This window comes from Geotrypetes seraphini, chromosome 3, assembly GCF_902459505.1.
Source record: "Geotrypetes seraphini chromosome 3, aGeoSer1.1, whole genome shotgun sequence".
Classification (NCBI taxonomy): Eukaryota; Metazoa; Chordata; class Amphibia; order Gymnophiona; family Dermophiidae; genus Geotrypetes; species Geotrypetes seraphini.
Genome location: NC_047086.1, coordinates 67,179,215 through 67,191,907, shown reverse-complemented (window position 1 = coordinate 67,191,907; position 12,693 = coordinate 67,179,215). Strand labels below are relative to the sequence as shown.

The window sequence follows — 12,693 nt, the reverse complement described above, 5'->3', positions numbered from 1 at the left end:
GCAGAGAGATTGCATCGCTAATGCTGCCGGCTGCCCAAAGTTTTAACATTTGCAGCACTGGAGAAAGTACTAAGGACAGGGGAAACTCACGAGATCCAGACCCATCTCCGAGGTGGCCCAGGTGTGTGTGTGTGTTGGGGGAGTGGGGGGGTTGGAGAGAGAAAGGCTGTGTTGTGGGGTGGGGTGGTTTAGGGGAAGACTAGTGGGAGGCAAGGGTAGAAAAGGGCACTGTGGGGTGGGGCATGGACAAAGTGAAGGTGGGGTATGGGTGGGGGGGTCATACACCCTTCTTTTTGACTTAGCAAATATGGTAACCATATCTTTGAGTATTTACTAGGGCTGGGTGCGTACATTACTATTTAAAAATTCACTAAACTTAAATTTAGGAGCATAAAAAGTAGGTGGCAACAGGGGCAGATTTAAGGTGGGGAAAAGACATTAGAAGCTTAACCTTGATTTTTACTATTAGGCTCAAAAACTGGGCAAATGAGTGGCAGACTTAAATTTATGAATATAACTTTTAAACTGCTATCATTTAGATATCTGTTATTAAGCAATCTGGGCATAGCCATTTAAACCAGCTCCATGGCTGTTGTAAGCAGTCACATGTAAAATATGTGTGCCTATTTACCCTTCTATGCTAGAATTCTATAAAGGAAAGCAGGTACCTACATCCCTTTATAGCAGTGGTTCCCAACCCTGTCCTGGAGGAACACCAGGCCAATTGGGTTTTCAGGCTAGTCCTAATGAATATGCATGAAGCAAATTTGCATGCCTATCACTTCCATCATATGCAAATCTCTCTCATGCATATTCATTAGGGCTAGCCTGAAAACCCGATTGGCCTGGTGTTCCTCCAGGACAGGGTTGGGAATCACTGCTTTATAGAATGGGCTCTACGTAGGTGCCTAGAATTTCCCTCATAGAGCAAAAGGGGTGGAGGAGAGCATTCCAGGGAAGGGCCGCAAATAAGGGGCGTTCAATAATTTATCTACCCGAGCATGACCGAAAGTAGCAAGCATGTTGAAACAAGTCCGTGCATGTTCTGACGTCTCAAAGTTACTCATGCATAGTGCAAGTCTAATATTCTAAGAGATAGGATGGCAGGAGAGTCCTCGTGCACTGTTCAGTGATAAAAAAATTTCTCACAAAAGAAGGGAAAAAGCCAAAGGAGATCCATGAACACATGACTGCAGTTTAGGGCGAGTCTGCCCCATCGTCAAACAAAGTAAAATTTTGAACCAAGCACTTCAAGTGGGGTAGAGAGTCCACTGAAGCAACTTCTACAGAAATGTGCAAGAAATTTAAAGATTTAATTTTGTCAGACAGATGAATTAAGGTTGAATAGCTGAATAAATGGGCATCTAAGCAGGTACAGTTTGGGCATGTCTGGAGAAGAGACTTGGGTCTGTCACAGAGATTCTGAGTCCAAAATGGAGACAGTGCAGTGGAAGCACAAGCCATCCCTACTCCAAAAAAGTACAAGAGAAAAATCTTCAGGCAAAGTCATGCAACTGTCTTCTGAGATGAAGGACTTTTGCTTCTAGAGTTCATGCCACACAAGACAACCATAACTGGGGAGAGTTACGCCAACACAATGATCGCTTTGCAGGAACCAATCAAGGAGAAAAGACAAGGAAAACTGATTCTTCACAACAATGCACCGATGCACATGTCACGACAATCACAAGCTGCCATCTGAGAATAAGGATTTCAGCAGCTGTCAACCCTATAGTCCTGACCTGGCTCCCTCAGATTATTTCCTGTTCTGAGTTTTGAAGAAATCTCTCCATGGACAGCGGTTTTCAAGTGATGAAGGCATCAAAGAAGTTGTGACATCCTAGTTTGAAGGTCAAACAGAAGAATTCTTTTTAAAGGTATTAAAGTCATTGCAGGAAAATAAATGAAGCGTATGGAGCTAGCAGTGATTGAAAAATAAAACTGTTCTCAGTCCAGGTCCGACATTCCATCTGACATTTCCAAAGAACCTAATAGGTTTTGAAAACTCTTTTCTTTACTACTGAGGTGCAGTAACCAGTTTGCATGTGCTAATGTCAGAATGCAAGCTGGTTAATGTGTCCATGCCCATTCTCTGCCATCAAGAGCTGGGGCTGATGGTAGTTTATGGCGAGATAAGGGGAGAGCCTTGAAAAAGCCATCTTGTGGTGAAACATGTTGGCCTGGCCATTGGACCAGATAAATGAAAGCTTAAGATGGACTTAAGATAAATGAAAGCTTTTTAAAATCAAACTTAAAAGGATTAAAAAAGTGATTTAGATAGTTTGTAAGCAATATGGCTGATGATGAGGTGGGTGTATAAAGCTTAGTACAATGACAAGTTTGAGAACTAAGTGACAACACTGAAACCTAAGAAGGTTTAAGTAAAAAATAAAAAAAGACTCAAATAAGAGGGAACTCATTGATAATCAGGTAAAGCAAGTGCCTTGGTAATTAATGGGGTAAGGGAGAGGGTGGGGGAGGTGAGATTGTAGGGGGGCGATCCATATGTTATAAGTGATCAGTGAAGAATTATAGCAACATTGTTACTAAGGCAGTTATAGGGACTGTGAAAGTGCAGTGATGGTCCCACTGACATCCTATGCTTGCTTTTATAAGATTTGAGCAGATTGGTTGGTGGTCTGAACACTTTCAGCCACTTTTACAAAGCCGCACTAGTGGCTGCCATGTGGCAACAACCCCGAAGTAAAGGTCTGCACAGGAACGGGGATCGCGGAAATCCTGCGGGCTCATGGGGGCCCTGCGGGAATCCCCCCTGGCCTACGGGACTCCCATGGGGACCCCCCTCTAGCCAACAGGACTCCCACAGGAATGGAAGGCTTTGGAAGCAGATTCATATAATATAATATAATGGACACATCAGCCTTAGTAAAAGAGGGGGTTTATAAGTTAATTACCTGAACAGAAAACAAAAAAAGGGTTCCAACAAAGAGATTCCACAAGGAAAACAGCAGCGCAAAAACAAAAGAAACTGTGGAATTGATGATCCTATCAGAAGTAATTGCTGCTTTTTATGGGGACAGGCAGGGATGGAGGTAATTCCTTGCGGGGAAGGGTGGAGACGGAGAGGATCCTGGCAGGGACGGGTGGGGATGGAGAGGATCCTGATGGGGACGGGTAGGGATGGAGAGGATCCTAGTGGGGATGGGCGGGGATGGGTGGGATTTCTGTCCCCACACAACTCTCTATCCCGAAGCCCTGTAAATCTCTATGGGCTTCGGGGCTGCTAGCACGGCTTTGTAAAAGAGGCCGTTTATTTTAATATTATATATATACTAGTGTTTAAGCCCTTTACATTAACGGGTGCTAGTAAGGCCTCCTTCCCTCACATGTCCCCTATTTTCAGCCCCAGCTCCAAACCCATATTTACCCCCCCCCAGCCCCTTTCTCCCATCTGTTCCCTTTCAGCCCGAGCCCCCTTTTCTCACCAGCAGGATTTCCCTCCCCACTCCACTTCCCACGGTCCAGTAGCACCTCTTCCCTGCTCCCACGGTCCAGTAGCACCTCTTTTCTGGTCCCCCTGTCCCTCTTCATTGCTCCCCTGGCCCAGTAGCACCTCTTCCCTGCTCCCCCTGTCCCTCTTCCTTGCTCCCCCTGTCCAATAGCACCTCTTCCCAGCGGGCTGCATGTCGGGAGTGCTGGCTGCTCGGAGCTGCAGGCGTCGTCGTGAGGGCCTGCCTTGCGGGCGGGTGTCCGTGGCGTTTTCTTCAGTTGGCGCACGGTGGTTGCATGGGTGGAGCTGTGCGCCGGGCCTTTTCGGCAGAGTCGGCACGTGTTCTCGGGCTGCCTTCGGGGCTCCATGTCCGTGCTGGAGGGTTGTGTCGGGGTGGGGATCCTGTGCGCAATTCCCTTGTGGTCGACGCTGTGTTGGGGCTTCTGCTGGGCAGTGGCCTGTTGGCTCAGAGTCGTGCGTGTGTGAGGAGTGACAGGGCGGCGGGCAGGGAGAGAGCTTGCCTGTGCTTCCTCCAGCGGTTGGTGAGCGAGGACGGGAGGAGGGGAGTGGCCAGAGTGTTCCCTGCTGCTGCGTTCTAAAATAGAATCCAGCCATGGATCAGAAAACACGGCGTCAGGGAACATTATATAAGATGTATGTCTTTCTTTCTCTCTCCTTGGCCTTTTTCTTTTTGTCTCTCTCCCTTGCCCACTGTCTGTCTTTATTTTTGTTTCTCTCTTTCTTTTCTTGGCTTCTGGCTGTCTGTCTTTATTTCTGTCTCTCTGTCCCCCTGTCTGTATATCATTATTTCTGTCTCCTTGGCTACTGGCCATCTGTATGTCTTTTTTTCTTTCTCTCTCTCTCTCTCTCCTTGGCTGCTGTCTGTCTTTGTATTTTTTTCTTTCTCTCTCTCTCTCTCCTTGGCTGCTGGCTGTCTGTCTTTCTGGCATCCTGTCTGTCATTGTTTCATTCTCTCTCTCTCCTTGGCCCCTGTCTGGATGGCTGTCTGTCTTTCTTTCTATCTGTCTCTCTGACCCCTTGTCTGTTTGTCTTTCCTTCTGTCTGTCTTTCTCCCTTTCTGTCTGTCTCTCTGGACCTCTGTCTGTCTGTTTGTCATTCTTTCTTTCTCTCTGTCTCCTTGGCCGCTGTCTATCTGTCTGGGGTTTTTTTTTTTTTTTTCTTTCTCTCTCTGTCCTTGGCTCCTGGCTGTCTGTCTGTCATTCTTTCTTTCTCTCTCTCTTTCCTTGGCCGCTGTGTGGATGGCTGTCTTTCTTTCTGTCTGTCTTTCTGCCTGGCCCCCTGTTTATCTTTCTGCCTGTCTCTCTGCCTGGCTCCCTGTTTTTCTGTCTCTCTGTCTTTCTGCCTGACCCCTGTCTTTCTTTCTGTCTCTCTCTCTGCCTGGCCCCCTGTTTTTCTTTCAGTCTGTCTCTCTGCCTGGCCCCCTGCCTGTATTTCTCTGTCTCTTTTGGCCCCCTTCTGTCTGTCGGCCTCCCAGCACACCCCTCCCTCCAAAGCCGCCCCCTTCCCCTCTCCCCTCCACTTCCCTGGGCCGTAGTATTTTATTTTTTTTTTACCTTATAACAGCCGCTGCACAGCCTCCTACAAAGCAGCACTGGAACCGACTAACAGAAGAGAAAATGCTGGTGCTACCGCTGTCAAACTGCCACCGCAACCGCAGCCGCCACTCTCCCGCCGGTCTGACAAACGCGCTTGAAGCCGACCACCGTTGACACAGCTCCACAATTGCACTCTCCCGCCGGTCTGACAAACGCGCCTGAAGCCGACCGCCATTGACACAGCTCCACAGTCGTGCGCCTTCAGCCACCGCAGGCACCTCCAGCCCCTGCAAGCGCTATGAGGTGTGAAATAGAATACTGCCACAGAACATATCTCACGGCACCAGGAATCACAAACTTTCAAGAGCGCATGCGCGCTCTAGGGTTTTATTATTATAGATATATATTTTGCATGAATAATGATTGGGAAGTTTGTGAAAGTATTATGAGTTAAGTAAATAAAGATCATACTGCATTCTGAGGAATGTTTCATACATGTTCATTCTCTGCCCATGGCATTCCCCTTTAAAAATAAATTTATAAAATGCATACTTAGTAAAATTTCCAAAAGACACTTCAGTGCATCCTGCAGTAAGCTTTTTTAGGTACACTAAGCACACATTAGGACTTAGCATACACTAGTAAATGGGCCCTTATGTGGCTTATACTTATATATTCAATGGTGCTAGCTATGCGTGATTATTCCGCTGACTACAGAAATAATTTGAAATGTCTAAATTAGATGAAAATTGACCCAATCGCTCCTGCTTCTTCATTAATTTTGTTTCATTTTAATAACTATTATGCTTTATTTGTTCCTTTCATTATAAGTTTTCATTTCCTCTACCAGAATCTCCCCAACCCTGAGATGTCCCGTCTTTTGTCCAAATTAGATTGTAAGCTCTTCTCAGCAGGTACCGTCTATTGTATGTTAAATGTACAGCGCTGCGTTTGCCTTTCAGCGCTATAGAAATGACAAATAGTAGTAGTAGCATTATGCTTAAAGTGCTAAGGAAGTATAATGCATGTTGTTTATCTCTCTTCCATCTGTGATAATGTCTTAATTTCTTTTTACGTGCATTTCATCATTTCCCTTTTCTCCGTTTATGGCTATTGGATCCTGAATTGGATTTGTGTTGGCAAGTTATGTAAACAGGATTGTTTGTATTGCCTTTATGTTTTCTTTATTTTTTTTCCTTTTTGTAGGTTGAGAATATTTTATTTCCACCTGCGTTCTCAACATTGTCGACTTTTCCATTCAAGTTGTATGGCTTGATGTATTATTAAAAACGTTATAAAAAAATAAAAAAAAACAAAGAAGAAGAATGCAGCCTGTGTTGGAATAGTGCTCAGTAAATAAGAATAGTGAGCACTACTGATGTCATGACTTCAGGGGGTTTTCCATGGTTCCTTTTAGAAATCAAAATGATATAGCACATGCTGTTAACGTATCATTCACTTGAACAAAACGCTACTGAATTTATTCCAATTTTATATATGTATATGTTTTAGAGCTGCACATTTATTAATTGCATTTACATTTTTAATCGCATAAAGTGCCCCCCCCTCACATTTTCTTCTGTACTCGTACAGTGGTAGATATAGAAACATAGAAACATGATGGCAGATAAAGATCAAATGGCCCATCAGTCTGCTCAACCATAGTAACCATTATCTCTTTCTCTCTCTGAGAAATCCCGTGTGCCTATCCCAGGCCCTTTTGAATTCAGACACAGTCTCTGTCTTCACCATCTCTTCTGGGAGACTGTTCCATGCATCTACCACCCTTTCTGTAAAAATGTATTTCCTTACATTACTCCAAAGCCTATCATCTCTTAGCTTCATCTTATGCCCTCTCATTGCAGTTTCCTTTTAAATTAAAGAGACTCGACTCATGCACACTTACATTACGTAGGTATTTAAATGGCTCTATCATATCTCCCTTCTCCCGCCTTTCCTCCAAAGTATACAGATTGAGATCTTTAAGTCTCTCCCCTTACCCCTTATCATTAAGACCACATACCATTTTAATAGCCTTCCTCTGGACCGACTCCATCCTTTTTATATCTTTTTGAAGGTGTGGTCTCCAGAATTGTACACAATATTCTAAATGAGATCTCACCAGTCTTATATAGGGGCATCAATACCTCCATTTTCCTACTGGCCATACCTTTCCCTATGCAACCTAGCATCCTTCTAGCTTTCACCGTCACCTTTTCAACCTGTTTGGCCACCTTAAGATCATCACATACAATCATACCCAAGTCCCGCTCTTCTGTCGTGCACATAAGCTCTTCAATCCCTAATATGCACTGTTCCCTCTGGTTTTTGCAGCCTAAATGCATAGCCTTGCATTTCTTAGCATTAAATTTTAGCTGCCAAATTTCAGGCCATTCTTCAAGCTTTGCCAGGTCTTTCTTCATGTTATTCACACCATCCGGTGTGTCTACTCTATTGCAGATTATCGTATCATCCACAAAGAGGCAAATCTTACCCAACAACCCTTCAGCAATATCATTTATAAAAATGTTAAAAAGAACAGGCCCAAGAACAGAACTTTGAGGCACACCCACTGGTAACATCTCTTTCCTCAGAGCGATTTCCATTGATCACTACCCTCTGTCGCCTTCCACTCAACCATATCCTGGCCCAGCCCGACACTTTGGGACCCATCCCAAGGGCACTCAGTTTATTTATTAAACGTCTGTGCAGAACACTGTCAAAGGCTTTGCTAAAATCTAAATATACCACATCTAGTGCACATCCTCTATCTTATTCTCTGGTCACCCAGTCTAAGAAATTGATCAGATTTGTCTGACAAGACCTACCTCTAGTGAATCCATGTTGCCTCTTTTTTCTTACCTTTGTTGCTTGCTGATTTTATTTTTCTAATCATTTTGCTCTGTCTTTAAAATCAGCAGGCAACGAGGGCTATACACATAGTCCAGTGATTTTCCACTTTTTTCAATTCTGTATTTTTCTAATGGAATTAAAAAAGTAGAATTCACTGGACTAAGAGCCTGATTCTGTATAGGATGTCAGTCTTGGAGGCTACCTATGAAGAGGCCATAGATCATGTATCAATCACACATCAGTATCTACATTAAGGAACAGGAGCCTTTCCCCCGGATTATCTAACCGGCACCAGTTAGACAATCACAATGAGTGTAAAGATAGGCAGCTGAAATGCAGGCTGGAAAGCCCTGTGCCTACATTTCAGCACCAGGGATCCAAAAACTAGACCATCGCTTGTCATCAGCTGATAACGGTATAGGAATCCCCAATCAGCTCAGCCAGTAGGATTCCACAAAACTGCAGCTTTGGGGACTCATAGTAACATATAGTAGCATAGTAAATGACGGCAGATAAAGACCCGAATGATCCAGCCAGTCTGCCCAACTGTGCCCTATCTTTAAATTACTGATTTAATATAAATTTTCCTTTTTATTAGCTATTTCTGGGCCAGAAACCCAAAGCTCTGCCCAGTACTATGCTTAGGTTCCATCTTCTGAAGTCTCCGTCAAAGCTTACTGCAGCCCATCTAAACCATTCCAGCCATCAAAGACCTTCCCAGCCCATCCTCAACAAAAATGGCCATATATGGGCACAGACCGTGCAAGTCTGCCTGATCAGCTGAGTTTTGGCTAAGCTGATTGGGGAAATTCCCTGCCACAATCAGCTCATCTGGCTGCTGTGGGGAGAGGACCTCCTCAAGATTGGCAGGATAGATGCCCACTCCCTCCTGCCTGAATGAGTCCCCTGATCCACACGCCTCCAAAATCAGCAGGAGGGATGCCCACAACCTACTGCCTAACTGAGTCCCTCCCCCAGGACACCCCTCTCTGAGATTGGCAGGAGGGATGCCTTAGGCACCTGGACCAATCAGGGCCTTTGGCCCCACACAGTGCATCACAGGTTTCACCAGGAAGGGGAAGGCCTGCCATTTTGAAGAGGCGGGTCTGCAGGCCAGAGGAAATAGGCATGCTTCCAGCTGGCCTTCCTCATAAAGATATGAGGGGGCAGGGGGTTACCAGGGTGCGAGAGACCCTGCAGGCAGGAGGTAGTGGGCAACCTTCCTGCCAATCTCAGGGGGTTCCTCTGCCCATTGTAGCGGGTTGAGATGATCATGGCATGGGAATTTCACCCGATCAGCTGAGCTGGCAGGACTCTATGAAGCCATAGTCTTGGAGAGTTCTGCAGGCTGAGCTGATTGGGGATTACCGTGCTATAATCAGCTGATGGCAAGCATCTAACTAACCAGTGATCTGCAGCTCAGATTTGGATACCAGTTTCCACACTGTCGTTACTGACATTTCAATAGCGCTTGACCCAGAGTGTCCACATGTACTGTGCCCATATTCAAGACAGACTCATGATAAAGGCACAGACGCTGAAACACTGACCGTGTCGAGTCTTCAATCCTAACGCAAATCGAACTATGGATGACCGACTTCAAACTGAGGCTCAACTCAGATAAAACCAAGTTCTTCCTGGCAAGCCCAAACGACAAAATCAAAGATACCTCAATCTCCCTGAATGGCCAAGTCTTTCCCTTAACAAACTCCTTAAAAATACTCGGAGTGACTCTTGACCGCAACCTTACCTTCGAAGCTCGCACCGACCTTCTGGTCAAAAAAGGCTTCGCCATCTTATGGAAGCTAAGATCCATCAGAAAATACTTTGACGCCCCCTCATTCTGCCTACTTGTGCAATCCTCCATCTTAAGTTTAGTCGACTACTGCAACATCATCTACCTGGGATCTTTCAAAAAAACCACACAAAGATTGCGAATTATTCAAAACACGGCAATCCGACTGATCTTCGGACTAAAAAAATGGGAACACATAACTCCCTATTACCACAAACTTCACTGGCTACCCCTAGAAGCAAGAGTGCTATTCAAGTTCGCCTGTTTCTGCTACAAATCCATCCTTGGCCCGGCCCCCCTCTACTTAGTACCCCATTTTATCCTAGACCGCCCATCCAAACTCACATGTAGAACCCACCTGTTTAGCTACCCTACCCTAAGGACCTGCCGTTACAAAAGATATCTAAATAGAACTCTTGCCTTCCAAGCAGGTCATCACAATAACTGGCTGGCCCACATCATCTCACGCACTTCATCCTACTTAAACTTCAGGAAACTACTAAAAACTAATCTTTTCACCCGATTCATACCCTAAGACCCTATGCCCACCCTGGCCCCTTCTATCTCTCTATGTCCTTTACGCAGATTGTCTTGACCTTCTTCCCTGTACCATTTCATTGCCATAATTGTACCCATCTTTCTTTCTGTTTTGTACCATTTTTTCTCTCTGTTGTACCATTTTTTTCTCTGCCATCTATTTTTCTCTGATTGTAACATTGTACCATTTTCGCTGATTGTCCAGCCCTTCTTCGTTGTAAACCGCCTCAAACTAGGCTTTGGTGGTATAAAATAAAATTATTATTATTATTATCTACTAATAAAGTGACTTTTTGAACCATACACCCTCGGATGTCTACTTGACATCTTATCCTCACGACTCCTTCGTTGTGTGTAAGCATCTAACTTTCAGCATTTTTCAGGCCTACATTTCAGGCATCTGTTCCCTGTCTACGGAGATGCATACAACCACTTAATGCTACCCAGGGCCACTTCCAGGTGAATCCATGCCCATGCCCTACCTGTCTCTGTAGATGCACTAAACATACGTGAAATGTAGGCACAAATAATTGTGTGTCACAATTGGCTAGTGAGAAGGTGGTAGTATGTCTACCATCACCTACAATTGGGATGCCGTTTGGAGAATCAGCCCCTAAGTGTATAGCCCTCGGTGGAGACTCATCCAATTTTATTGGCTTGAAAATTTTTCAGCAGCCATATATATATATATATATATATATATATATATATAATCAGATGGTGTAAATTCAATTGAGATTAAATCATAATGAACTTCAGATTGACATTATAAAAAAATTAATGATGGGACTGTTGACAAACAGATGGGTTTTTTTCACATCATTGCCAGTCTATTTACTATATCAAAAACAATAACACTCATAAATATATCTAAAATAACATGAATATATCTCAAATAACACTCACAAATATATCTCAAATTCTTCACTGTTAGTCGAAATTCAAAGCTTATCTTCAGGAATTAGGTTCAAGCCTGTAGTATCTGACAGCATACACGAACAACCACAAGCATAACGTTATGTTTCGCTATCCAAAGCTGCATCAGTTCTGCAACCAAAAGAGAGAAATAACTCCACAAAAGTTCATCTAAAAGTCCAAACTAATTATATATTCTTCAGTCCAACACAACAAAGAAAAATGGGGAGACCCAATGATCCACAGTGAAAACAATCCACCGATGAAAACAAAAACTGTGGATACAGATGTTCTGGAGATAATTTATTAAACACTGACATATAAAACCATGAAAATTCAATTTAAAATGTACGATAAAAAAATACTGTGATAAAAATCCAACTGGCCCTACACGGTCCGTGTTTCGGCGAACACGCCTTCCTCAGGGGTCCAATGGTTTGCAAACTCACATATAAAGAATTGGACTGAAAACAGTCTATTGTCTTTAAACATGTGAGAAAGAACACCGCACTTATAACATACAGGCATTTCTCAGGCAAGCTGCATTCAAAGATGGTGACAACGTCTGATATCATCTATTTAAAGAAGCAATAGCACTGAAACAGTAACATCCAAAAAGGCTAATGATATCCTTTCAAGTTCTTCAGTAACTCCCCCCCTCCCTTTTTCAAAAGTGTAACATGGTTTTTAATTGCCACGGCGGTAACAGCTCCTATGCTCATGGGAATTCTATAAGTGTCAGAGCTCTTACCGCCATGGCCGGCACTAAAAACCACGCTATGCTTTTGTAAAAGGGGGGGGGGAGAGTAATTCCTTTAGGGGCAACAGACTCCAGCTCCTAGATCCATCGCTGTTTTTTTATAATTAAGTAGTTTATCATAATTAATCAAAATTAATGATGGGAATGATGCTGATGTCAACCTGATCTGAAGTTCATTGTAATTTGATCGTATTTGAATTTACACCATCTAATATATATAATAAGTTTGAAATAAATTCTGTACCATTTTGTTCATGTGATTGGCATATGAATGGTTCAGAGCCTTTAGCACTTAGAATCACATTATTTGGATTTGTTAACATCGTTTTTTGTCCATGTTTTTTAAAATTGAATTATTATATCATTTTCAATGACTGAAAATCTATAAAGTTTAGTACTACAAATCAGTGCCCATCCACTTTGGATTCATGCCCCACCCCCAAACCTGCAACAAATGTAAAAGACATCAAAACACACAGGGCCAAATTCTATAAACAGCGTCCCGATTAAAAGTGGTGGTAGGCATCCTACTGCTGTCTAACCAGCCAATTGGGATGCACGTTTAATTTTTTTTAAAAACAACCTGAGGCAGGCCGCCTACATTGTAGGCTTTTGTCACGGGTGCAGGGAGGTGCCTAGGGATGCTTAAGCTCACCCAAGGCATGGGCATGGTTTCGCCTGGAAGTGGCCTTAGGCAAGCTTAAGTGGACCCAGGCATCTCCCTAGTGCTGTGATAGGGACCTGAAATGTAAGCTATTGAAATACTGACTTACATTTCAAATAGACGTGGCCGATAAACTAATTGTGGCAAGGAAATCCCCCTGCC

The 12,693-nt window shown here is 43.8% G+C and overlaps 1 protein-coding gene across 5 annotated transcripts in view; it reads left to right on the top strand.

Moving 5' to 3' along the window:
• HCRTR2 (hypocretin receptor 2) overlaps positions 1-12,693 on the top strand; it is a 132,921-nt gene that overhangs the window by 118,205 nt on the left and 2,023 nt on the right. Inside the window, exon 7 of one of the 5 annotated variants that reach the window (XM_033938477.1) lies at positions 6,214-6,306. The exons of the other annotated variants lie outside the window; for them this stretch is intronic. Coding sequence (XP_033794368.1) covers positions 6,214-6,218 — 5 coding nt within the window. The 3' untranslated portion in view covers positions 6,219-6,306. Of the gene's footprint in view, positions 1-6,213; positions 6,307-12,693 lie in introns of those variants that run through there. 5 annotated transcript variants of the gene reach the window in all.